Here is a 26,715-nt window from a genome sequence, read left to right on the forward strand (position 1 = left end):
ATTTTAAACAGGTTAAACGAATTGAACTGCCTAATATTAGTGCTTAGAGAGCTGCAAAATGAAATTACCGAGAGTTGTATTGATTGCTGGCTACATTTGGTGCAAATTTCTGGAAGAAGTAGATTGTGATTATTTGAAAATCGAGAAATATTCGTGTTGGAGATTAGGTTAGCTAGAAAAATACCTAAGATAAAGCTTGGGTGATACTTGTTGAAGTGCAAGGTGCCCAATTTGCAGATGCAGAGACGTGGTAACTGCATGATATGGAATGTATCGAACAATGGCGCTGATGCTAACTGATTCGATCATGTACTCCTACACTGCACGCACAGCCTATGTCAAAAAATATACAGCCCAAGGGGTCTGGTTCTAAGCTGTTCAGTGGGCCCCTCTTGTTCAATTGGAAATCGTACGCTCCGGAGGACTGAGGACGAGAGTTCCTCCCAACTTCGATATGTTGGCCACTACCGCTATCCAGAACGAGACACACACCACGGTGTGCAAGCAAATCCCGGTGGGTAAAGGACGGAATTTTTTTTTCCTCTTGACAACACAACAGAAACACTTTACTGAAATACCTCGTAAGACAAACATGTCTCGCCACGTCGGCAGCTCTCTGGCGCTGCATTGATGTCTATCGGAGGTATTGAACTGCCTGTTTAGCGACTACAACCGGTTTGTTATCTCAGAAACTGGTTACTCGGTAACGAAAAATCTGACCGTATATGTCTAAGATAGAACCGTAAGTCAGAACAGCAGTGACCGCTGGTGCAATAAAATGTTTTATGGTCACATACAGCGCCACAAAAAAAAATATATACGTGCTGGCGTTCAAAGCTGCCGATTCGGCGTGCTCGTGAACTCTTAATTCCAGACAGTTCATTTCAAAAATACTATTTGCCCGCCGAATATCTATGCACGCCTACAGTAAGTTATTATGTTAAATCTACAGCTATAAATTTCTGAAATATTAGTTTTCAACTGGCATTTGCACAAAATTTCATAAAAGGTGTAGTATGGTCTTGTGTTTTATGGAAAATAAGCGGCTAAGGCTATCGTGCGCCAAGCGCAGGGTAGGGTTTGTTGACTTTCTGAGGAACCTCTAAATTATATCTAAAATATCATAGTTTCTTAACAAGCTTTGCTTCTTTTAAAAATGTAAAAACACAAGACATTTCCGCAAGTGCATATTCCCCTATGAGAGAACAAGGTTAAAAACGTATACATTCAGAATAAAACAGTGAAAAGTTTTTTCTTCAGTTTGTCCAGCTTTGTGCGTCAACGTACTCGTAAAATGCGATTTATGGTCACCCCTCCTCCCCAGAGCTCGCATGTTGGTGTCTCTTCTTTTGCAAGAATAAAACTGTGTGTAAGGTGTGTGTGTGTCCCAAGCGAAGGCGGCATAAAATGACTTCCATGAATCGCTCTTGATGTGAGCATGACTTCTATTCTTTTATGATAGGTTTTACTAAGGGTAGCTTTTTATTTACTTCAGTATTCCATTTAGAATGCCATTTATCTCTCAGCCTAGAGTGTACTAACATGATTGCATCTTTGTAGGAAATGTTGACCTTATTTTTATTTCTATATCTCGAGCTTGCGCAGCACATAAGTCAGTTTTTTTTTTTCATGCAAAGCATCAGAACGTCCGGAAACTGGCGTCGAAACCCGAATATTGTCAGACAAGCACTCCAAAGGTGCAGATGTCTCCTTGAAATGGGATGAACAGCGACATCACGGCAATTGGCGATCGTAAACAGCATTGGCTGGAGGCCGGGCCTCCTTTCAGGGGTATTCCCGGTGCATTATCTGTTTACTTCAGTGCCTTCAGGTCCAAGGGACATTACAGAATGGGGTGGAATGCTTGAGTATAACATAATGTAAAATAAAATTGCGGCAATGCCATAGACAAAAACAAACAAACATTTTTTTTTTGACACGATAGGACAGGAGGATACAGAGGAATACAAATCACTGGACGTGAACATGTTGTACAATAGGTGATTTGAAAAGGAGGGTTTAAGTAATAGTGGCGATTGGAGCGGGGGGGGGGCAAATGAATTAAAAAATGGCTAGTTCGACAAGATGGTACGTGTAAATTATGAAGGTGGTCTACGGTTCTTCTTTATTCTGAGTTATTCTGATTCCTGAGTTATATCCGACTAAACTGCGTTCGTCACCCTACATAAAAAGTACTCCAGTTGCGATATGAGCATATATTCCCCCCGAACAAAGAAATCACTGCTTTCTGCAGCACACTCTCAGGAGAGGCTGTGAGTTCGCTCCGAAAACTGTATTCGCCGCGCTTGAAGCAGTCAAGCTGCACTGTTGCTGTCGATAGCATTTCTCGTGCTCACTCATACTGCTCGCTTATCGTATGCAAGTAGCTATAGTCACTCCAGATAAGTTGCAGCTCGGTTTCTCTGATGAGTCGAATGCATCGGCTTGTGATACAGCGGGCCGACAGTTCGCAGACATTGAGTCACCTCGGGGATTCCTGTCGCCGTCACCGGCGCGACGCGTGTCCACGTTTGCTGTAGCTACGCCGCGAAAACCGCACCGCGTCGCACACGGATGTAAGGCATTTCGTCACCGAAGCGGATGCCCTGTTGGAGCAACGCTTATCGCCAGTGCGCGCAGCAAAAGCAAGCATCTTTGCCTGCGTGCATGCGAGACAACTCTTGTTGACAGGACGCCTGGAGGCGTGGGCGGGACTGTTAGGGACGGCGCCACGCTTGCAAAAATGGTCTGTGGGGAACCTGCGCTGCCAAGGTGGTACTGCAATTGTTCCACTCGGTGACTCAAAACTGCTTTTGTCAGCCTCTTGGGCCGCTGCAAACGCGATAACACATTCTGCGCGATTGCATATATTCCCGCGTTTGGCTGACAGCATTCATTGCCTAGCTTCTCTAGGCGTAGCCCAGATAGCTGACGCACGGCACGTGCGCCTTCGACAGAGCGCGGAGGCTCACGCCAATAAGCGCCTGAAGGTGGCGCGGAAAAGTACTAATAGTACTACCCAAAACTGCTTGCTCTTCTCGCTAGGCAGTGTGTTATGGCGCTGCAATCGGCACCGCGAACTTCAGCGCAAGTTCCCCATAGACAGTCCATAGACTCTATTGCCTTCCTATAGATATTTGTTTTTGTCTATTCCTAGTCTATAGACTGTCTATAGACAAAAGTCCACCAAACGTGTATGGTCATAAATCTGTAGATTGTCTATAGGCTGTCTATATGATTTGTATTGCCTATAGACCGTTCTCTATGGTTTGTCTATAGAGAGACTATAGACTATATATACAGAAGTATACGCACAGTCTATAGACTGTCTAAAGAAATTTTAGGGAGGGCGGGACAGTCGTAGTGGAGTGGCGCATAGAAGCAGGAACGAAAGAGGGGGACATACATTTTTTATACTGCCTGTGACATTGACTTTTGTAAAAATAAAACAAATGAACAAATATGGGGGCCGCAATTAAAGGAGTTAAATTCTAGCTGCACTATCACTAAACCTATGCCTCATCAGGGTATCTGTCAATCAAATGACAACTTGGAAAGAAAATATTTGCGCACGATGGGATTCGAACCACCACCCACCCATTCCGCAGCCGAGCGTGCTAACGACTACGCTACTTCCTACTAACTCATATGTATTTCTCCTTGGCACGGGCAGAGGAACTTTATTTTTCATTCTTTTTACACTCCCACACTAACATATGTCTACCGTAAGGACGCAGGAGAGTTTTTGCTGAAAGGCGTCGAATCAGACGGATGCCTCCCAAACGCCCTCCAGTGTCTGCAGCATTCAAGATTCAGAAACAATTGTGTACTTAATCAACATCTTAACCACACATCAGTGACACAAGCAGCAAGATCGCGCTAAGGGATTTCGCCTCACCGCACTTTAGGTCCACAAAGTGTCCCGCTGAATTTTTATGTAAATGACAGCGTCATCACGCGCTTAAAAGGCAAAGGCGGGCTAGTTGGTGGTTTACAGTTCCGCGTTGTGTCATGTGCATTCTTCTCTTCGTCCCTCGTCGTTTTGCGCGGTTGCAATATGCCCTCCCGTGTCATAAAGCGACAGGTACTTGCCTTCCAAACTGACTAGCCTAACTGCAAAGTCGTTCCCTTTCAGAAAAACCGCCCATGAAGTTCTATCTACTACGCCAGGTGGAAGTAGAGACACCAGTAATGCAAAAAATATCGATACGAGTTTTGTCAGCTCAATTGCTCAATAACACCACCATCACGAAGCAGTCCAGCGAGCAACAGCCAGGGCTATTAGTGCGACCGGCAGGCCTTGGAGAGTCGCAAACAGGTGCGCCGACCCGTTTGGCTCGTCACATCCGGCAAGCAAAATGAACGCCTCCTGAGTCTTCGCGAACGCCGGCTTGGCTGATTCCAGAGGGACCGGGCAGGACGAGTTGAATGTCTCTTCGTAGCACCCAAGGGAACCTTGTAAACGTCTGGAAAGACAAAAGATACCTGTAAGTCTCTTTGGTATCTCCTGAGAGCTCACTAAATGCTTAGAACTTCTATGGCGTCCGAACTTACAAAAATAGCTCCGCAGGATAGACTTTAAACGTCACAACAATAGCACTGCATTACACCTGCTCCGCTTTGCCTGTTTAAAGCCCCCCGCCCCGCCCCCTAAAGAAGTTCCGCGGTTAAGTTGCAAACTAGAACGCAATTTCTTTTTCTGTCTGTGGACACCTCTTTCCAAGCTATAATGCACAACGGACACCCTATATCTTGCTTAACATATTACGGGCTATATAGGTCACTATTTACGCCGTTTTATATTACATCAAGATATGGCCTGTTTTCTTTTCTTTACAAGATTCTATTCTTCTTGCCTTCGTCATTTCATATTATTGTGCTTTCTTTCATCTTTAAAATCAATAGGAGACAGATCAGTAACTACAAGGTTCCCATTCGTCAGTCCATTCACTCATTCTTACCCATAATTACTATTACCGCTAACGAATTCAGGTTGTTAGTCTAGTGCCAGTATATTTTTTTTTCTGAAGTCAAGGATTTTTTTTAAGCGCAGAAACACATTTCCGTTGCTAAACAACTTCCGTTGTAGAGATGTAGGGAATTTCCTTTTTGCTGTCGCGTGCAAATTGTAACGTGGCTCGTGATATTCCCTGCGGAGACTTTTTTTGCAATCACAAAGGTGATTCTATATGCTGCACGTTCATATCGCTTGTGCTTTCAAATAAGCTGCTTAGTAAACTGAAGTGCATCTTAAGACATAACTTCCCACAAAACTGTGAAGCTTCGCTGAATTAATTTATTCGCTCATTAAAGGTTTGACTTGGTTGGTTGAGCGTCCCCAAGCGACCCAGGCTATACGGGACGCTGTAGTGAAGGGCTCCGGAATAATTTCGACCACCTGGGGCCCTTAAACGTGTACTGACATCGCACAGTGCACGGGCCTCTAGCATTTCGCCTCCATCGAAATGCTATCGCCGCGGCCGCGATCGAACCCGCGCCTTTCGGGTCAAGCCGAGTATTATAGCCACTGAGCCACTGCGGCGGCCTCTCAATAAAGGCATCTAATTGCAAGGTAAGAAGTGAAAGAATTCGACTCGTTAATTCAAAGTTTACTGTATTTCGCGGACGTTATGAATAAATCCCAAAGCGTCAGGGAGAAGCCTATGCTTGGTAACCTCTAAGACATATATTTCGTCAACGGTGCTTTTTTCACCTTCGTGTATGAATGCTGTGATGGGTGAAGGAGGTCCTGGGCCCACGCAGTAAGCGTCTCGCATCTCGGTGGACACCCGAACCGCGCCTTAAGGCTCAAAGGCGCGGTTCAGGTGTCCACCGAGATGCGAGACGATTACTGCGCCATGTACTTTCATCAAAGACCAGTTTTCTATTTCTTCAAAGCGTATGCTGTGGGCGGCATGTGTTAGAGGGTTCTGGACACGGTTGCGGAGAGGATTCCATCTAAACTTTTTTCTTATTTTTTAACTCACCTGCAGAGGCGCATGTTCTCGTTGCGAGGAGGGTCGTCTTCGTGCAAGCGAAAATTCCGCTCCACCAGACATTCGATCAGCTTGTCGACGTCTTGACAAAGACCGGCAGCGTAGGAATCTGCGCAGGTTGCAGCCGTGAGACAAGAAATTAATAGCAAGTCTGGGCTCACATTAAGTTTTAAAAAAAGGTGCAGTTTCGCATCAAGCCCTCCCCCCTTTCACCCCGCCCCACACAAAGCACATAAATATACACGTAACTGCCCAGGCTCTCCGCCAAGCGGCAGGTCAAGCGTATACTTCAAACATAAAGGAGGGAAAATGGAGTAAGCTGCACTCTTGCGCACTCTCTTTTATAAGGGAGTGCGCTAAAGGATAGCCTAGGCCTTTTTTTACTCTCATATAGGCGTGCTTGTGCTTAGGGTGTATTTTCCGCTTGATACCCCTTTCTTCAACCTGCGCACAGGACTGCACGATCTAAACCCAGGACGGTTAATGAAGTTTTCTCTTTCTCTTGCAAGTTGCTTATCGAATCCATTTCATAATTTCTTGGAAGGTACCAGCGCTATCCGACGGCTTCCCCACGCTCTAAACAGAAAGGAGTAACTCTAAACAAAAGGAGTAAAAAGGAAGTAAATGTGTCTTCTAGCGCACACCCTCTTATAAAAAGGTGTGCGCTAGAGGACACTACTTCCTTTTTAGTCCCATATAGAAATATTTCTGTTTAGAGTGAACAAGGGAGTAAAGTGTCCTCTATAGCGCACACCCGTTTATAAAAAAGTTTGCGCTAGAGGAGAGCTTACTCCCTTTTCACTTCCATGTAGGCGTATTCGTATTTAGAGTGCAACGTGCTGTTCTCACGCCTTCACGAACCAGCCATGCAAGCCTAGAAGCCGTCGCTTCTCATTCGTATAGTTTCGATTTCACTCCAAAGAAGTGTAACACACAGCTTCGTGTAGTTGCGCCTTTTGCATCGTCCGGTGAACAGTCAATAAGTACAACGGCTTCGGCAGATCGCTTTTATTTGTTTTGTCATTTGATTCCCTATCTAAAAATCACTGAGCACTATACAGACCGTGCCCATTATCTCGTGAGACGATAGGCAGCGTTGAAATATATAGCGCGCAGCACAAAAGCGGCGGACGGTTGTAAGCCCAACAGCTCCGGAGTCGCGGAAAGCTGCGGTCTTCTCACTACGGGCCCTAATTCCGATTCCACTGCGAATAAATGCTCCTCGGATATCGTACTCTAAACTCGATCATCGCTGCTCATATCTTCTAGCTCTGGCGATGCGAGGCACTAATTTTTGGTTTTATTTTAGGCTTTCACTTCCTTCTGTATAATCTTTTTGTTGTTGCGTTCATATTCAGGTAGTTTTATGTTTTATAAAGCTCCTATTCCTTACAAAAATGGCCTATAGATAGTCTCTAGACTTCTTATAGGCTCTATTGCCTTCCTACAGATTTCTTTTTGTCTGATCATAGTCTAAAAACAAAAAGTCTACTAAAAGTGTATGGCTATAATTCTAGCGACTGTCTATAGACTGTGTATATGATTTGTAATTTCTATAGACCGTTCTCCAGGGTTTGTCTATTGAGAGTCTACAGACTTTATAGACAGAAGTCTATGACAGTCTACAGACTTTCTACAAAATTTTTGTAACGGATGTTCCCACCCACATAAGCACCTATTGCTTTCCCATTCCTCTGTTATAAGCACGGAGATGAAAACTCTGCAACCAACCTTTCAGTGCCTGCGTGTCATTGCAGATGATGTCGCTCAGCGCCTGGTAACCTTGTTCTTGGCGGCTGAAGTCGACCGCCTTCGACTCGGGGCAGATAGAGATTTGCTTGTGGCACGGCAGCTTATCTTTTACAACACTGTACGGGGAGACAAAACAAACACGCGCAGGGATAGTTCTTGCACACTGATGGTAAATCTGGGCTAGCGCTCGTAATGCACCGTGCGATGATGATGATGATGATGATGTAAGATGCGCCAAACTTGTTTCCCTAGGCTAATTGCTTCCATAGCCAGGGACGTTTGTTTTTTTCGCATATTTGATGATTTGATGGTGTGCATTCTATTCATCACAAAGCTACGGCGACTGCTTCAGTAATGCTGTCTTTCTTTTCCTTGTGTGTTCAATTCGTTTGACTTGTTTTTAAAGCAAGAAATTAAATAGTCATTACGGCGTGCCTTGAGAAGGCGCAGTACTACTTTTCATATATGTGGCATTTGTGCAAGTAAGTTTTCGTCCAGGTTTCCGCCGTAACGTGTCAATGCAACATTTGTCACCCGACGCGGTGGCTCAGTGGTTAGAGCGCTCGGCTACTGATCTGGAGTTCCCGGGTTCGAACCCGACCGCGGCGGCCGCGTTTCGATGGAGGCGAAACGCAAAAGGCGCCCGTGTGCTGCGCGATGTCAGTGCACGTTTCGGCACCTCTTTCTTCCTTTCTTCTCTCAGTCCCTCGTTCCCTTACGGCGCGGTTCAGGTGTCGACCGAGATGTGAGACAGATGCTGCGCCATTTCCTTTCCTCCACAACCAATTTTCATTTCAATTTTTCAACATTTGCTTAGCCGCAGGCAACGCGATGTTAAAAGTTTGTAACCCAGGGGGCTTCTTTTCTAAGCCGTGTAGAGGGCATTTTGTAACATCCGTGGTGGACTTATAACCTTCTGAGAGGGAAGACCAGCGTTCATCTTATTCTACACAGAAAGGAGTAAAAAGATAGTTTGTCCTAGCACTCCCATTTATCAGAGGGAGTGCTCTGGAGAACAGCTTACTCCCTTTTTTACTCCCATAGAGGTGTATCGTTGTTTAGAGTGTACCTTCAAGGAATTTAGAACACGGGGATGAATAATGGTTTGCTTTGTGGGGGTCTAACGTCCCAAACCGACTCAGGCTATAAGAGACGCCGTAGTGAAGGGCTCCGGGAATTTCGACCACCTGGGGTTCTTTAACGTGCACTGACATCGCACAGTACACGGGCCTCTACAATTTCGCCTCCATCGAAATTCGACCTCCGCGGCCGGGATCGAACCCGCATCTTTCGGGCCAGCAGCCGAGCACCACAACCACTCAGCCACCGCGGCGGCTTGGGCATGAATAATGAGCCACGCGGCATGGATAAGAGGAAAACCCCTTGGGCTTAAACTTTTGACAAGGGGTGTACATCAAGAGGCAAGCGAAAAATTTCCATCCACAGTAAGTTTTCTTTTTGCCTGAAAGAGCGACGCCATTGGCTGTATTATCCTGAGAGTTCACACATCCATGGATAACGCACCTGCATTTGGCGTCGATGGCATCCTGGTATTTGCCTTCTACGGCTAGGGCTTGGGCTCCCCTGAAATCGAGGCGGTATTGGTCGTAGCATTCAAACGCTGACTCCGGTGTGCAGGCATCTGGCTCGGGCACGTCTGTTCAGTGAATGAGAAACAGCAAGCAAGCATGAGCAAGCCATTACACGCGCTATATAGAAGGTACGAATTCTTCCTAGCCTGTCCTGTACACCATGTGGGCCCCTTAACCAATTGGTGAACAAGAGAAAAAAATCTAGCGGAAACAAACATTAATTAAGGATGAAGCTGGTACGTAAATGTGAAAGATTGGTTCAACGCGAGTTAGAGGTGCCTTAAAATTTGTTGCAGTCATTCCGTACGTTTAGGGTGGGCAGTCCCCAAGCGATGGAGGTGCGTGGCCCTCCGATTTCGGCCAAACCCGAAGCGGGCCGGGCCGGTCGAAAAATGTACTGTTTCGCCGAGCCTAAGCCGGGCCCGGGCTTGAAGGCTCGGGCTCGGGCCCATGCATAGAAGGGCTGTGCACGGATTTTGATTCATTATTGCAGGATAACGTACATACACTTGGAGCGTTTGCCACCACGGATGAAACAACTCTGTCGTGTTTGCGAAGAAAAAATATTATTCAATGCTTATTTACTTTTGGTGTCTGCTGTAGTTTCGGCTCCCTCCGGCGAGAAAAACTGCAAACAAGAGTGTTTTTATTTTTTTGTTTTCTGCCCGGAACGTCTTAAACATGAAGGAATCCCGGTGCTAAAATATTTGCAGTGGTTTATTAATAAAGCACTGCTAGTACTTTTTTTTTTTGCTGAAGCGGAATGAAAAAGTTCGTCATTTGTAGACCGAGTTTCATCAGTGTTAATAACAGCGCTATGTACGAGTAACCACGGACGTGCGAGTTAACCCGAGTTATCACGAGTAAGCTCGGGTAAGTTCGGGGGGGGGGGGGGGGGGGGGGGCGTCGCGCTAGCCGTAACCAATGGATGGCAGGTGGCAGTTAAATTAACGAGCGAGGTTGCTCGGAGAGAGCAACATGGTTCGCACAATCCCTACGGGTGGCTGTGACGGGAACAGCCACCTGTCAGTGCAGTGGCGCATCGCTTAACCGCTGCACCACTGCGCCGGTATAGTGGTGTGAGTACTCGCCGCGATCTTAAACCCCTCCTAATCTTAAACGCGATCTTAAAGGTTAAACCCCTCCCACTTTTCATGCATACTGCTCAAGTTTGGACATTTTAAGCCTCGTAAGAGCCACTGGAGATGGACCTTCTTTCGATTGGTCGACGAGTAGACGACTGTCAAAGTATTTGATTCTGCCTATTAAAAAAAGTTATTAATTTATTTGTACTGAATGATTGATACCGCCTTTACAAGCCATTAAAACAGTGGAGGAGCAGGAGGAGGAGGAGGAGGAGGAGGAGGAAAGGCAGGGAGGTTAACCGGAAGAATTAGTTTGCTATCCTGCACGTGGGGAAAGGGGTGAGGGGATAAAAAATATGAAAGAAAAATAAGAATAAATGCACATTAATGACAGGTAAATTCCAACAACTATGGCAATCCGACACAATGTGCAAAAGATTGCACAGGCAAAAAAAAAGGAAAAAAAATATCACAAAATCAGCCAACAAGAAAACGCATAAACTGAGGCACAATCCTTACTATAGTAAAAACGCGCTAAGGTAGCTACGATTTCAGGCCTTCAAGGAATGCATCAAGGAAGTCACACTGCATGGCACAGTCAGGGACGATACTCCAGTCTTTGATTACTCTAGGGAAAAAAAAAGCTGCATTTAAAACAATCATTTATGAGAAAGTGGCACCGGAATATATGTACTACTGGAGACAAAAGCTTCCGGGACGCCAGTTCTTGTGAAAATGATTATAGTAGCTCCACCTCGTTACCCAAGCGCCTGATAATGTATGATGGCATTAAAGAACTAAATGCTCCTTCCTCTCTTCACAATATCAGGTGACTGGGTTGGTAGCGTGGTTGAGCTACAATAAACATTTTTCCAATAACTGGCGTCCCGGAAACTTTTGTCCCCAGTAGTGCATACAGGAGAAATTGTTCGGAAATTACTGACAGCAAAAACGCGACCGCTCATATGGATCGAAATAATTTTTCACGTGTCTATGCAGCCGGGAAGGAACCTGTGCTAATAGATGGGAAAATTTTAGTGACTTATTTGGTGACCCACTCTGCACATCTGAACAGAAATTCATTTGGAACTGCCTAAGGAAAAGGGCTTTTCTTTAAGGCAAGTTTAAAATCCTTTGCTTTTTGATATATCTGTCTTGGGGTGGAAGGCAGTCAGGTGTGTCTGTTAAACTTGGTGACAAACCGTCATCAGAAGTGAAGACTGACGAGAAAAACGAATTAAGCCTATTGGCTTGTTCGTGATTATTGTTGTCTCACTTACTTTAAAGGACTTATATACCGCCAAAATTTGTTAGGTGCCTTACTTAAACACTATTTATGCCATACATTATAATACTTGTCCTTAGCGTCCCTGACAACACGCTTCAGTTACATACTTATGTGAATATAATGACACTGCTTTCATCAGGATCACACTTATTCCTGTTTGCCGCCCGCTTCTGTTTTAAATTTCCGTTTGATGTGCATAATTTCCCTCGTGGTTCAAGTAGAAGCTACTGCTTCTGGAGCGATTAGTATTCAGACATCGTCGACCAATAAAAAAAGACTAAAAATATAGACTTAACGCAAAGTTTATTACGCGTGTATGCAGGCCTTTTCATTTGGCTGTTGGAACTACTGGCTCTTCACAGACGAGATTAGTGTTCAAACCACGCGGGGGATCGAACACGTTTTATCTCTTCTTTGTTTTTACCGAACCACTATTTTCAACGGTAATGAAATTTTGCGCCTTTTTCGGCCAGTTTCTTTTTCTATTTCTAGTGAAGTAGGAGTCAATACTTGCTCACAGTGGGCAGTCTACCGCTTGAGTTTCTGCGGGAACGTGTCCAGCCGGCCCAGGCTCGGGCCTCATAATAAAAGCCCGTCCAGCGCGCTACAGTCAGTACTACTTCTAACCAACCCGTGAGGCAAAATCGCATAAAATTTAACTATCACTGTGAAAAGCTGTTTGTGAACGCACACGTTGTTCTGCTTGTCAAACGCAGTTCAAGTGCATGCCTCGCTGATAACGTACCACACAGCAACGACTACGGATTTTGAGCCCTGGAGAAGGGCAACGACTTGGAAATGTTTTATAAGCCGATGTCCTAACCATGTGTTTGCATTCAGCCTACTGATAGAGTTTATGATGTCTTATCAAAGAATCAAACAGTCCAGCACCCGAAGGTGCAATACTGATATTACAAGTGAGCTGACATGCCATAGCGGGAGTTCGGGTTAATTCACGAAAACTGCGCGGAGCACGCCGAAACAACGCCTTTCAGAAACGTTCCTTTTAACGAAGCACAAGCACACATTTTAGATGCATCCAACCGTAGTCCAGAGACGCGACGAATGAAAATGAACTCTCACAAGTACCTTGTCCGAAGGCCAGAAGAAGAGCGGTGGAAAGATATCCCACAAGCAAAGTCAGCTCGCGAACGTTCAAAAATAGCGCCATGCTGCTGGAGCGTGTCATCCACCTGCTGCACTGGTTCTGCTGCGAAGAGTACTAAGGAGCGGCTGATATAGCGTGGTTTCCGTGCAGCGCGAGCAACGTCAGCGTCAGTCGCGAGGTGGAAAGCCGCCAGCTGTGGGAATTCCAGTTAAGAGATAAGGCAACAAAACAGCTACTGATGGGGCCGTTTACTGACGTTGAATCTGCTTGCACCAAAATCTGTTGTTCCACAGCGTTTATTGGATAATTTTTTTTCGCTCCATCAGAAATCAGGCTGCCGCTGTGCAAGACCCCATCGCTGCGGGAGAGCAGCGGCGCTAATTTTAAGAGGTAGCGCATACAAGGAATTAATTACAGTGTCATATCCCGTTACATACAGCCGAGGCATTGTACCATAAAGTGAGATGCTAGCGTCACTCCTCGGCAGATTACGAAGTAAACATGGTAGGCTTGTTCGCCTCTCGGCAGAGGGCACCACGTAAAGTTCTCTGTATTTTATCCGGCCCGACGGGCCGGGCCGCATATGCGCTGTTTCACCAAGCCTGCGCCGGGCCTGGGCTTGAAGTTCCGAGGCCGGGCCAGTCTCAGGACCCTACATGCATCGAGTACCTGCATCAGGCTTTTGATTCATTATTACAGGTTTAAGTGCACCTAATTGGGGAGTTTTAGCGGCGACAAGGTTGTGGAGGGCCATCGTGCTGGGCGAGAAAACAATATACGTTTATTTATTTATTTAGTGTGTGTGTGTGTGTGTGTGTGTGTGTGTGTGTGTGTGTGTGTGTGTGTGTGTGTGTGTGTGTGTGTGTGTGTGTGTGTGTGTGTGTGTGTGTGTGTGTGTGTGTGTGTGTGTGTGTGTGTGTGTGTGTGTGTGTGTGTGTGTGTGTGTGTGTGTGTGTGTGTGTGTGTGTGTGTGTGTGTGTGTGCGCGTGCGTGCGTGCGTGCGTGCGCGCGCGTGGCTAATGACCTTAAACATTTCTAAGTGTAAGATAATTTCTTTTAGCCGAAAATCAGTCAATTCGGATTTTCCCTAAAATATTAATAACAATACATTGGCTCGGACTACAGACGCTTTACAGTGCCGTATCATGGGGGCTGCCATCTTTGGTAACGTGAGCACGCCGCCATTGCACGCCTCCTGACTGCTCCGAGCGCGCCTCGTCGCGACGGCTGCCGCGTCTGATGGTTCGGTTCCAACAGGCTGTGTTTCGGCTGATACGGTTGTAAAATAGTGGGAAGGAGACAGTATGGTTTGGCCAAAGATTCGAAGGACACGTGAGAACTCTAATTTGATCTCTTGTGGCCTTGAAAACGGTGTCCGGTTTCATAGCCAGCCAATGGATGGATTTCCTGATACTTGTCTTTGCGTCCGCAGAAGGCTTTGCTGAATGTTTTTTTTTTATTGTTGTTATCTTAAACGGCAAGGTTTAATGCTTCTGCGGCAGCGCAGGTCGTTGTAGTATTCTGTACATGCACGCAGACACCGCTCTAAAACGCTCGCATGCACATCGTACGCATTTGTTTGCAGCCTGTTAACGGTGTTTAGGAAACCGAAAATATTTTCTATTGGTTTGTTAAGCACACAAAGGTGACAAAAATAAATAGACACACAAATGTTAACTACCGTGTATAGCAGTACCATTCATCAAGCAGCCTTCACAATCTGGCGCGCAATCGTTTCGAAGGATTCCGCGATATAATTGTTATAACGCGCACAGCAACGCATTCACACTACACGAAGTTCATAATTATGTGTCTCACATATGAAATTGCGGTACGCTCCACTCTCGATACGCGGACATGAAAATGCTCGAGGTCTCGTTGGTGGTAAGTAATCAGCTTCTCTCTGAGCGCTGGCCTGGCGGTAACTTTTAGTGGCTGTCTCGCATGGACCGCGAGGAAGTGGCAATCATCCAGCCCAGCAGCCGTAACGCAAATGCTGTATTCCGAATCTGGTCCACGAAAAGCGCTCTACTTGGAGCGAAGTTCAAGAGTAGCACCAAGACGGCATACAATACACGGACGGTAAGCGTTATCCGTTCGTACGGCTGTGCAGCGCACGATCTACAGTAGCGGCATGTAGGAGCATAAGTCGTCCTTCTTTTCCGTACCTGATCTGGCCTCCGGCGCTGCTGTTACTACAATTGCCGAACACCTTAACTTACGAGCAATGGGGCCTCACTACACACGTAGGCGCAACTGCACAGCAACTGAAAGCACGAAGTGACGGTTTCGGTGGCGGAACACTTTGAGCATGAAGCAATGTTGCGCACTTACCCTCGCAGATTTTCCAAGATCGTAACCTTTCTTTCTATATTGGCCATCTAGCACTGGCGGACGTGTTTGTCGCGTTCGCCCGTTCGGAAATGATGCATGGCAAACGGGCGCGAACAGGGGCAGTCCTTCCTTGTGCAGTTCGGTTCCGTGAGGCTCGCAAACGATCGCATCCTGCACCTTTAACTCTCTGTCGCAATTCTTGCAATCCACAATAAAGCACGTATTTCCTCTGCCTTTCCCCATCTTCGCAGAAAGAACACTTCGGCAGCCACCCGCGATATTTCCATTACTGCATCGAGGCGTACACTCCGGCGACTTACGAGGTCCGTAATGGCGCCGTGTTCCGAGCGCGTCTGTGGCGCCATCTGGTCTCAAACGGAAGAACTGCGCGCTGTAAACGGTCTTATGTATCTAGGCGTCCATCTTTCACCAAACCGTTCTTGGGCTGAACTCAAACACCATTTTCGCTAATGCTTCCCGGTCACTGGGTTTCCTCCGCCGTAACCTGAAATGCCCTGCCCCTCACGTGCGTAAACAAGCCTACATTACTTTTGTCAGACCGCAGCTAGAGTACGCTTCATCCATCTGGTCACCTGTCGTTTCATTTCGCAAAATTACAGTTATCATTCCAGTGTATCCCAACTAAAGATCGAAATTTCGCTCTATCCGTTGCAAATTCGTCGTGACATTGCCCTTTTATCTATCTTTCACAAATACCTCCATGCCATGCACTGATTCACCGCCAGCACATCTACAACGTCCATCCTACTTATCACAAAGAATACATATTAACTACAGCTATGCTCGCATTTACGGCAGCACTCATGCTTTCAACTTCTCATCACTCCCGCGTGCCATCCGCCTCTGGAACGATCTTCCGGACTGCATCGCCCTACAGGGTAATCATGACGCCTTTCGCAAACAGCAGGTCATTGATAACGCTTAGCATGTCATTTATGTAGTCACGATTCATATAACTTCGTTTTCAGCTGCTCAGCCTCTTTGTTCTGTTGATGCGCGGCTTTCCTCATGTATGCCTGATATACTGTTTTGCTTTTGTATAACTGTCACGGATCTCTCCGGAGAACACTCGGACCGAAAGAATGGACTAGGCGACGGGGGTACCCACACAAACGCACATTTAATACACCCTACGTGGCACACACACTAGACCACAAAACTAACACAAAACACAAAGACTATAAATACACACGACCCGGGCACACTGCTACTAGCCTCTACTACTAGTGTTCTACTATTAGCGGTCGGTGTTCGTGCTCACGGTTGGTTCGGTGTGGCTGCAGCGTTGAATGGATCCAGTAGGCGGCGTCGCAGGCGGCGTTCGACGCGCTTGGGCTGGCGTCGCTGGTTGCGTCGTACAAGCTCCAGGTCCAAGCACCCGTGGAGATGATGTCGGTGTTGTTGGCGTTGGGGACACCACTTGGATGGGTGGCAACAGCGCTGGAGACACCCCTGGCCGTAGCAGGTGGCAGCGTCCTCTGTTGACGCCCCCGAACGGGCTCAGGCACGGCAGGAAGTCCATGGTGCGTTGCCGTAGAACGCGAGCTCACCGGAGCAGTAGCCGGCGTCGCTCTCTTCCAGCTGATGTGTGCCTTCTTCTTCTTGTTGTGGCTATGTGGGGGGAATGTGCTCGATTTCTGCCACCAATATCGCGGGGGCACAGCTTGGAGCGGGGATGGGGAAAGGGGATGTGGGGAGGGGGATGTCCTGACCCGCCGGAGCCTCCGCTTCTCTGCTGTTCCCTCCCGGGCCTCGCTCTCACTCGCCATTTTATAGCCTCGGTGTTAGTTTACGTAAGCCTTGTCGTCGTCTTCTTCTCTTCTCCACCAATCATCTCCCTCCACCTCACCGAATGCTTCTTCTTCCTCTTCTTTATTCTTCGGTTAATTCGCGTCGTCTTCTTCACACCTTTCTCCTTTAAAATTTAATGTATAACTTTTTGTGCATTTCCCCTATTTTTGTTACATGACGCGTAGTTGTTTTCTACTTTTATCTCTTTTTGTGAATTGCGAAATCGTATCCGAACTCACCTGTTTTTTGTGTTTTGCTGTACTTTACTATGTTTTCTTTATTTCTAACCTATTTTGCACAAACTTCTGTATTTGACCCCCCTTACACAATGCCTCTCCGGAGGCCTGTAAGGTATCTGTAAAAAATAAATATATATATATTTATATATTGGTCTGCTCCTCGGATTATCTTGGAGATGAAAGAATCCCGTCGGTACAAGAAGACGAAAAACGATATCCGTAACAAGCATTTCCAAGTTTTTTTCGCATATTTATATATTGGTCTGCTCCTCGGATTATCTTGGAGATGAAAGAATCCCGTCGGTACAAGAAGACGAAAAACGATATCCGTAACAAGCATTTCCAAGTTTTTCGCAGCGACAAAACAGGAGCGTTATTTTTTTACCTCCGGTGCTTTCTTTTTTCTTTGGGGCATTTTCTCGCTCTAAACTATGCCGTGTTACGTCTCGCCTACGGCGCGCGGTATAGCCGGCGCGGATGCAACGGACGCCGCGGCTTCGTTCATCGCTGCCGCAACGCCTCCCGCCAAGCGCGTCCAGGCAGGTTTCTGTGCCACGTGTCGTCGTGCGTGCGTGTGTGTGTGTGTGCATGTTGGTGCGCACGCTTGTCAAAGCGCGGCAGCCGGGGAGAGGAGCTCTCCAACTGGGAGGCGAGGAGGTCTGACCGGCGCCGGCCTGGCGGACGCGCCCGTCACGCCTGAACATGTTCAAGCGTCGCCGTATCGGATGACTCTTCCCAAGCCGTTCCCTCTTGCCCTCGACTCCGAGGGTATAAGACGCCGCTGCCCCTGACGCCGAGAGAGACTTCGATTTCTTCCTGCGAGTAACGTGGTCGCCCTGACCGGCTGCTCTTTTGCGATGCCAGAATAAACAAGTTGTTCTGTTGCCAGTCGACTCATCCTTTGCCGGGACCTTCGGATGTTTCCTGCTTTGCCCCAGGCCGCCAGGCCAACGCTACCCTTGGGGCTTGCAACCCAAATGCAACAACTGGTTGCCAGCGGTGAGATCCCGACAACGGAGGCCAGCAGCGAAGATATGCGGTCAACTGTATGCTGAGCAGCTCAACGACCATCCGGGAGCAGTGCAACGAGCCCTGTGTGATGACTGGTTGCCTGCAGCGGAACGACTGCGCTGAATTCTTGGCTGCGAGGTTTGGTGAGTGCGGGACTTTCTTCTTCTGAGTTTTGCCAGGCTTTTGTTAGTGTCAGAAACAGAGCTGGTAATTGTGGTTGTCGTTGCTGCCGGGTTAGTTTGCGGCAAGACAATAGTAGGCAGTAGAGAAAGCAGCATTCGGAGCAGCCATGGATTTGAAGTCGTTGCGCAAACCGAAATTGCTGGAGCTTGCAAGAGAGTTGGGTCTGGATGTCTCAGACAAACTCAGAAAACCAGAACTGCTAAGGGCTATTCTTGAGTTGGAGGCTGAGGATGACGAGCTGTCGGAATGCCTTGAGACCATTGAGGAGAGGGAGCAAAAAGAGGAGCGCGAGCGTAAAGAGCAAAAAGAGAAAGACGAGCGCGAACGTAAAGATCAAAAAGATAAAGAGAAAGAAGAGCGCGCTTTGGAAATGAAGCGTCTCGAGGTAGAGATGGAACGCGCTCGTAATGGAAGTCAGGCACACGGTGCAGGAGAACGGGTATCGTTCAAAATGACTGACCTGATGCGGCCGTTTAAGCTTGGAGAGGACATTGGTTTGTTCCTGGTTAACTTTGAGCGAACGTGCGAGAAGCAGGGGTTCTCTCGGGAAACGTGGCCACAGCGCTTGCTCACTTTGTTACCCGGCGAGGCGGCCGACGTAGTCGCTCGCTTGAAGAGAGAGGAGGCAGAGGATTTCGACCAAGTGAAATCAAGTCTGCTAAAAAAGTACAGGCTGTCAGCGGAGGCGTTCCGTCGGAAGTTTCGGGAAAATGAAAAAGGCAGAAATGAGTCATATACAGAGTTTGCCTACAGGCTTATGTCAAACATGCAGGAGTGGCTCAAAGAAGAGAAAGCGTTTGGTGACCACGAGAAAATTCTGCAGTGTTTCGGGCTGGAACAGTTTTATAGTCGGTTACCTGAGAACGTGCGGTACTGGGTCTTGGATAGGCCAGACGTTAGTACAGTGGCTAAAGCCGCCGAGCTAGCCGAGGAGTTTGTGACGCGTCGGGCTCGCGGAGCTAAGGACGGTCAAAAGGGTGAATTTGGCTCCAAGTCTGAGAGGCCGAAGTTCACACCCATGAGAGCAAGGGGGGACACGCGTAGTGCGGATGCGAGTGAAAGCAGTCCGACCGAACGTAAGGAGACGGCGGCAGCCGAAGCCGAACGCAGAAAGCGGTTCGAGGCGAGGCAAGCGCGCGTGTGTTATACGTGCCAGAAGCCGGGTCACTTTTCGGCGCAGTGTCCAGAAACAAAAACAAAAGTCGTGTTTTTGTCATTATGCAGCACTGACGAGAACATGAAGCTTCTCGAGCCTTACATGCGAGACTTCCTCGTGAACGGGAAAGAGTGCCGAGTGCTTCGTGATTCCGCAGCTACAATGGATGTAGTTCACCCCTCTTACGTAGAACCCGATATGTTCACGGGCGAGTGCGCATGGATCAAGCAAGCCGTGGAAGCTCACAGCGTGTGTCTGCCCGTAGCAAAAGTGCTCATTGAAGGACCTTTCGGAGCAATTGAGACGGAGGCAGCAGTGTCATCTATGCTGCCCCCCCAGTACCCGTACCTATTTTCGAACCGGTCCGATCACCTCCTGCGCGAGAAGGGTCTTTTGTTTGGTGAGGCTAGCGTTCAGGCCTTAACCAGATCGAGAGTTCGGGAGCTCGCTGCAAAGGCGGTAGTTGCGGGGCCGACGTTGTCGAGCAATGAGAAAGGGTCGGAGGCGCAGCAAGCTGATATTCAGAGCACGTCCGAACTGAATAAAATTGAGCCTGTAGCGCTGAAGGCACCAAGTACTGAAGAGGAAACGCCCGACACGGGAAAGTTAGAAGAGCTATCTGCAGATTTGCTCATCGCGCCTACGTCCGATGGACTTAATAGGTTGCTAAAAGTCAGCCGGTCGGCTTTGATAGCCGAGCAAAAAAAGGATGGCAGCCTAGAAAACATGCGCTGCAATGTCAAGGAAGGTATCGCCAAGAAAAATGTTCGTTTTGTGGAAAGAGGTGGGGTCTTGTACCGGAAGTATCTAGACCGCAGGGGAGTCGAATTCGATCAGCTGATCGTGCCTCAGTGCTACCGTCAGGATCTGTTGCGCTTGTCGCATGGCGGTTCGTGGTCCGGACACCTAGGAGTTAAGAAGACTAAGGACCGTCTCTTGCAAGAGTACTATTGGCCAGGGTGTTTTCGTGACGTAGAAACCTTTGTGAGGACACGTGACACCTGTCAGCGGGTTGGCAAACCAGGGGACAAATCGAGGGCGCCGTTGAAGTTGGTGCCTATCATTACGGAGCCTTTTAGACGGCTCGTTATTGATACAGTGGGACCTCTGCCGGTAACAGCCACGGGGTACAGACACATTTTGACTGTGATCTGCCCAGCGACAAAGTTCCCTGAAGCAGTGCCGCTTAAAGAACTCAGCTCAGTTGAGATAGTCAATGCACTACTGTCCATATTTGCGCGAGTTGGTTTTCCTGCGGAAATCCAGTCAGATCAGGGCACAGTGTTTACCAGCGCTTTGACGACAGCCTTTCTCGAAAGGTGTGGGGTAAAGCTGTTACACAGCTCAGTGTACCACCCACAGTCGAATTCCGTCGAGAAGCTCCACTCCGTCATGAAGCGCGTGTTGAGAGCATTGTGTTTTGAGCAACAAAGTGATTGGGAGCTGTGTCTGCCTGGGGTGATGTTTGCATTAAGGACCGCGCCGCATGCGGCTACGGGGTTTTCGCCAGCTGAGCTGGTGTACGGTCGCTCGCTGCGGTCTCCGCTTCGCATGCTTCGAGACTCGTGGGAAGGCAGGGGCGACGACCCAGTCGTGGTCGAGTACGTGCTTAGTCTCCTCGAACGCTTAAGAAGGGCACAGGAGTTGTCAGGTGAAGCAATGGCAAAGGCCCAGCAGAGGGCCAAGGTTTATTATGATCGGACAGCCAGGGCCCGTCGTTTTGAGGTGGGCGATGAGGTAATGGTATTGCGCACATCGCTAAAAAACAAACTCGACGTGCAGTGGGAGGGCCCAGCACGGATTGTTCAAAAACTGTCGGATGTTAACTACGTGGTGAGTCTGCCAGGAAAGCGGAAAGCACAGCAAGTTTACCACTGTAATCTGCTCAAACCCTATAGACAACGGGAAGCAGTGGTGTGTATGATGGTAAACGTTCCCGAAGAGCTTCCGGTCGAGCTTCCGGGACTAGGCTCAGTGACGAACAGGGAAGACACTGATCAGGTCATTAGTGACTTAATCATTAAAGCACCGCTGTCGCCTGAGCAGAAAACCGAACTACACCAACTCTTACAAGAGTTTCAAGGTCAGTTCTCTGAGAGGCCTGGTAGGACTTCTGTCCTTACGCATGATATAGAACTTACCTCCCCAGAGCCAGTACGATCCAAGGCGTACCGGGTGTCACCCCGCCAGCGCGATATTATGGAGGCTGAGGTAAAGAAAATGCTACAGCTCGGTGTTATTGAGGCGGGTGAGAGTGATTATACCTCCCCCTTGATTTTAGTTGAGGTACCGGGCAAGGAACCTCGTCCTTGCGTCGACTACCGCAGGCTTAATTCCATCACTAAGGATCAAATTTATCCGATCCCTAACATCGAGGAGCGCCTTGAGAAAGTTAGTAGCGCTCAGTTTATTTCCACCCTAGATCTTGTCAGGGGTTATTGGCAGGTTCCACTTACAGAAGAGGCTAGTAGGTATGCGGCGTTCATTTCACCAATGGGAACATTCCGTCCTAAAGTTTTGAGTTTTGGTTTGAAAAACGCGCCATACTGCTTTTCAAGCCTCATGGACAAAGTGTTGCGGGGACAGGAAGAATTCGCTTTACCGTATTTAGACGACGTAGCGATATTTTCTGCATCCTGGTCTGAGCATATGGCACACTTGCGGGCAGTGCTAACCCGCCTGCGCGAAGCGGGCTTGACAATCAAGGCTCCCAAGTGCCAATTAGCACAGGCCGAGGTTGTCTACCTCGGTCACGTGATTGGGCAGGGTCGTCGCCGCCCCTCTGAAATAAAGGTGGCCGCTGTGCGAGACTTCCCGCAACCGCGCACGAAGACCGATATTCGGTCGTTCTTAGGTGTCGCCGGCTACTATCAGAGGTACATCCCCAGGTACTCCGATATCGCGGCTCCCCTGACGGATGCTCTAAGAAAAACAGAGCCCCAAACAGTCGTCTGGAGCGAGACAAAGGAAAGAGCTTTTAGCGCCCTAAAGAGCGCCCTAACAAGCCAGCCTGTGCTACGATCGCCAGACTACACGAAAGGGTTCGTTGTTCAGTGCGATGCTAGTGAGCGAGGCATGGGCGTTGTACTGTGCCAAAGGGACAATGGAGAAGTGGAACACCCCGTCCTGTATGCTAGTCGTAAGCTGACCTGTCGTGAGCAGGCGTACAGCGCCACCGAGAAAGAGTGTGCGTGTCTCGTGTGGGCCGTTCAGAAATTGTCATGCTACCTAGCCGGCTCGAGGTTTATCATTGAGACGGATCACTGCCCTCTCCAATGGCTGCAGACCATCTCTCCCAAAAATGGCCGCCTCCTGCGCTGGAGCCTGGCTTTGCAACAATATTCCTTTGAGGTGCGTTACAAAAAGGGGAGTCTCAACGGTAACGCCGATGGCTTAAGTCGAAGCCCCTAACGTGGGAATCCGCCTCAAAGTTGTTTGTTACTGATGTTTTCTTCCTGAGGCAGGATTTTTAACATATTGCTTTTGTTTAGTGTTTCTAAGTGATTATGTGCTTTCTAGTGCAATTTTCCAATTTGTGGACGCGTTCTGAGTGCTGCTTGACTACTGTAAGGAACTAGGCAGTAGTATAAAAGGGGAAAGAGCCTGGCAGAGCTTAGTGAGGGTTGTCTCGTGCTTGCTGACTGAGCGGTTGCGTTTCGGCGTAGTTCTAACGCTTGCTGGGAACGAGCACAAAAATGGCAACTCTCCCGAAGTGACTTTGCAGTGTCCTATGTGATCCTGAACCCGAGAACGAGGCCTTCTCTGTGCGCTGCGCTCAAGCAACGTCGAGGGACGACCGGTTTCGATTACGAGCCTCATCGAGCGACATCCCTCTGGACAGCGGATGCAGTCCCCTGACCATCGGGATCTCCTTCTCCCGGCGGGGCGGTCTGTTACGTCTCGCCTACGGCGCGCGGTATAGCCGGCGCGGATGCAACGGACGCCGCGGCTTCGTTCATCGCTGCCGCAACGCCTCCCGCCAAGCGCGTCCAGGCAGGTTTCTGTGCCACGTGTCGTCGTGCGTGCGTGTGTGTGTGTGTGCATGTTGGTGCGCACGCTTGTCAAAGCGCGGCAGCCGGGGAGAGGAGCTCTCCAACTGGGAGGCGAGGAGGTCTGACCGGCGCCGGCCTGGCGGACGCGCCCGTCACGCCTGAACATGTTCAAGCGTCGCCGTATCGGATGACTCTTCCCAAGCCGTTCCCTCTTGCCCTCGACTCCGAGGGTATAAGACGCCGCTGCCCCTGACGCCGAGAGAGACTTCGATTTCTTCCTGCGAGTAACGTGGTCGCCCTGACCGGCTGCTCTTTTGCGATGCCAGAATAAACAAGTTGTTCTGTTGCCAGTCGACTCATCCTTTGCCGGGACCTTCGGATGTTTCCTGCTTTGCCCCAGGCCGCCAGGCCAACGCTACCCTTGGGGCTTGCAACCCAAATGCAACAGCCGTAACAAAAGAAATCGTAGCGGGTCCGTTTTACGCATGCCCAGCAACGGGTGGAGAAAACTTTCGCGCACCAGTCATTCTCCGGTGGCTCTGCTGCAGCGCCATGAAAAGACATACGCTCGATGCGGCGGTTGGTATACACATATCTAATCCATACACGCTATCGCACTCGCAACACACACAGTCGGAACAAGCTTCTGAGCACAATGGTTTCGATGCATAGCAGATAAATTCCCCGAAAGTGTCACCTGTATCTGAAAGCTCAATACGATTGAAGTACATGAAGAAGAAAGTGGTTCAAAAGGACACGCGTGATAAGATGGATAACAAAGGCGGTGGAGCCATATATTCGCAAGATTTTCCACAGCCGAAAGAAGGCAGCCCGTAAATTCAGAGCATTGTAATTGCCCTCAAACAACCTGAGCAAGATCCCCAGGTTTGTGAAACCAAGTTTGAAGATGGCACAACTAGGAGAGATGTGAATTGCGTCGCACAATACAGTACATATGTGATGTTTGAGAGCTCCAAATCGAATAGATTGTCTTCTAGAATTATTTATGTGGACGAAAAGGGGCGGCGCACAAACAGAGAACTCTGGGGACCATGAAAATTTCCTGGAATTTTCGTTAAATGTCATGACACGCTGTAAAGATTACAACAATCTGCGCTGCCTTTTTTTCACAACACAGTTAATTGTGTTCCATAGCCGCAAGGACTGTGGTGGGAGTCGCAGAACCCTTGCATATCTACAGGCAAGCAGGCGCACGTGCAACTTAGGCTTTTGAAATGATAACTACGCGTGATATTGGCCTGTTACAGCGAGATGCAAGCCTGTAGCAAAATGGGCGTGCCCCTTCCGATAAGTATTGATTCTGGTCTTTCTTTCCTTCTGTCTTTCTTTCGGTTATGACGCATGCGGGATACTTCCCGGAGGAATAGAACTTAAGCGTGAAGTTTTCTAGCACAAATTCCACTTGTGATTTCAACGCAAGTCTGTCGTGTTCTCTGAATGTCAAACCCGAATTTCGAATCACTCTCTGTACCGCAGTAACTTCTGCTGAAAGCGGAGGCCCGACATCCCTTCGGAGCGAGATTGTTTATCACTCCCAAATGTGGACTGCGAACCTGAAGGGCGTTCCAAGAGCCGTCAGCCACCATGCTGTCGCCATCAGCAACAAGATCTACTCCTTCGACTTTAGCCACGGAGAAGAGGGCTTCATCGACGTGTACGTTTTCAACTCCCTGTCCTACAAATGGCGCCTTTTGAAGACGGCCATGCCCTCCGGCGGAAGGCGGTTGAGGTTCTTAGTCTCCACCGTTGTAGCCTATGGCGATTGCGCGTACGTGTGCGGCGCCTGGGTCCCCCACAAACACGACTTGGGCGCCAGCATTTTCCGCTTCAGTGCCAACACCCTGGCATGGAGATTCCACGAGATGAGCGGTGACGTGCCGAGAATACGCTGGCACTCAGCATGCACGGTGGGCCACCGTATGTACATCATCGGTGGATATCCGGGAGGTTCCTCGGAGCACGTGCACTTCCTTGACCTGAATGCCTTGAAGTGGCATCGCGTCCCCGCCACTGGAGACGCTCCAACGGGCCTCGCTTTGCACTCGACCTCGGCCATCGGGAGTCGCATTTACGTTTGGGGCGGCACGGTGCAGCATGATTTGTTTGCCTACAGTGACTCCGTCCGTTATCTGGACACAGTCACCTGCACATGGGTCCGCCCGCACGTAGAAGGGATAGCCCCAATATCTCGTTTCAGCCATACTTCCTTCGTGTACAATGGAGAGATGTACATTTTCGGAGGTTACAACAGGAAGCTGGGCATCCTATTTGGGGACCTGCACAAGTACGATCCAGAAATGTCTTGTTGGACGCAAGTGAGGCCGAAGCGGTCCGGCCCTTGTGCCCGAAAGCTCCATGCCTGCTGCATGATTGGAAACAGGGTGTTTATTTTTCGCGGCCTCCGTTCGAAGACGACCCGAAGAGAACAGGCCAGTGGAGCAGATCGGGAGTTTGTTTCGCCCAACCGACTCGGCGAAGAGGAGTTGACGGATCTTTGCGTGTTGGACTTTCAGCCCACACTGCGGACTCTGTGCCTTGTGGCTATCGCAGATTCGCGTGTTGCGTACGGCGTCCTGCCCCGTATCATCGAGAAGCAGATCAGGGCCATGAAGGGCGACGACCGCAACTAACTCCCATCGCATTCGACGGGTTGATGTTGCAACTGCGGTGGCTAAAGCCGTTAGACCGATCCATGGACAACGGTTACAACGTCGCTTCTTGAGCTTGCTATGAATTATTTTTTCGGCCAAACCACCGTCCCAATCTAACTCAGTTTACAGCAAGAATATTTAGTGCTCCGGCTGCCGAGACCGATGCGCCCCAGGGCTTCCACAGAATACAGGTGAAGAGGAACGGGCACACCAAATTACCTTTTATGTTTGGTAATACGAAAGCATAAGAGGCTCTTGATGCCTCTTCCATAAGTGACGTCACTACTCTTCCATAAGTGACGCCACTTCCTGCCTGGTAACGTAACTCCCTCTCAGCCAATGGGAATTACCCGCTCTGTTGGCGTCGCTTCCTCCGGCAAATTGGTTACTTCTTATGACCAATGAGTGTTTCTTTCCCGGTACGGCATTTGCCATTCGCCTTTGCATTCGTGGCAAGGTGGCATTCGTCTGTAGAGGACATTGGTATGTCATTAA

The 26,715-nt window shown here is 48.7% G+C and overlaps 2 protein-coding genes across 2 annotated transcripts; one reads left to right on the top strand and one right to left on the bottom strand.

The window, feature by feature from the left end:
• Positions 1-3,392: 3,392 nt before the first annotated feature.
• Positions 3,393-13,020, bottom strand: LOC144108838 (uncharacterized). Its single transcript, XM_077642028.1, has 5 exons — positions 12,803-13,020; positions 9,273-9,405; positions 7,728-7,864; positions 5,988-6,105; positions 3,393-4,466 (listed from the first exon to the last, which is right to left on the bottom strand). Exons 1-5 carry the CDS (start codon positions 12,900-12,902, stop codon positions 4,247-4,249), a joined length of 708 nt encoding a protein of 235 aa, XP_077498154.1. The 5' UTR covers positions 12,903-13,020; the 3' UTR covers positions 3,393-4,246.
• Positions 13,021-25,107: 12,087 nt separating this feature from the next.
• Positions 25,108-26,199, top strand: LOC144108272 (kelch domain-containing protein 3-like). Its single transcript, XM_077641542.1, has one exon. The coding sequence runs from the start codon at positions 25,108-25,110 to the stop codon at positions 26,197-26,199; it is 1,092 nt and encodes a 363-aa protein (XP_077497668.1).
• Positions 26,200-26,715: the final 516 nt, after the last annotated feature.

The sequence above is a fragment of the Amblyomma americanum genome, chromosome 10 (genome assembly GCF_052857255.1).
Source record: "Amblyomma americanum isolate KBUSLIRL-KWMA chromosome 10, ASM5285725v1, whole genome shotgun sequence".
NCBI classification, from domain to species: Eukaryota; Metazoa; Arthropoda; class Arachnida; order Ixodida; family Ixodidae; genus Amblyomma; species Amblyomma americanum.

Coding starts and splice junctions, on each gene's coding strand:
- LOC144108838 (XM_077642028.1), bottom strand. CDS start 12,902: ATGACACGCTCCAGCAGCATGGCGCTATTTTTGAACGTTCGCGAGCTG. Junction 9,406..12,802: donor TCTTCTGGCCTTCGGACAAG/GTACTTGTGAGA, acceptor TTCACTGAACAG/ACGTGCCCGAGCCAGATGCC. Junction 6,106..7,727: donor TGACACGCAGGCACTGAAAG/GTTGGTTGCAGA, acceptor CAACCTGCGCAG/ATTCCTACGCTGCCGGTCTT.
- LOC144108272 (XM_077641542.1), top strand. CDS start 25,108: ATGTGGACTGCGAACCTGAAGGGCGTTCCAAGAGCCGTCAGCCACCAT.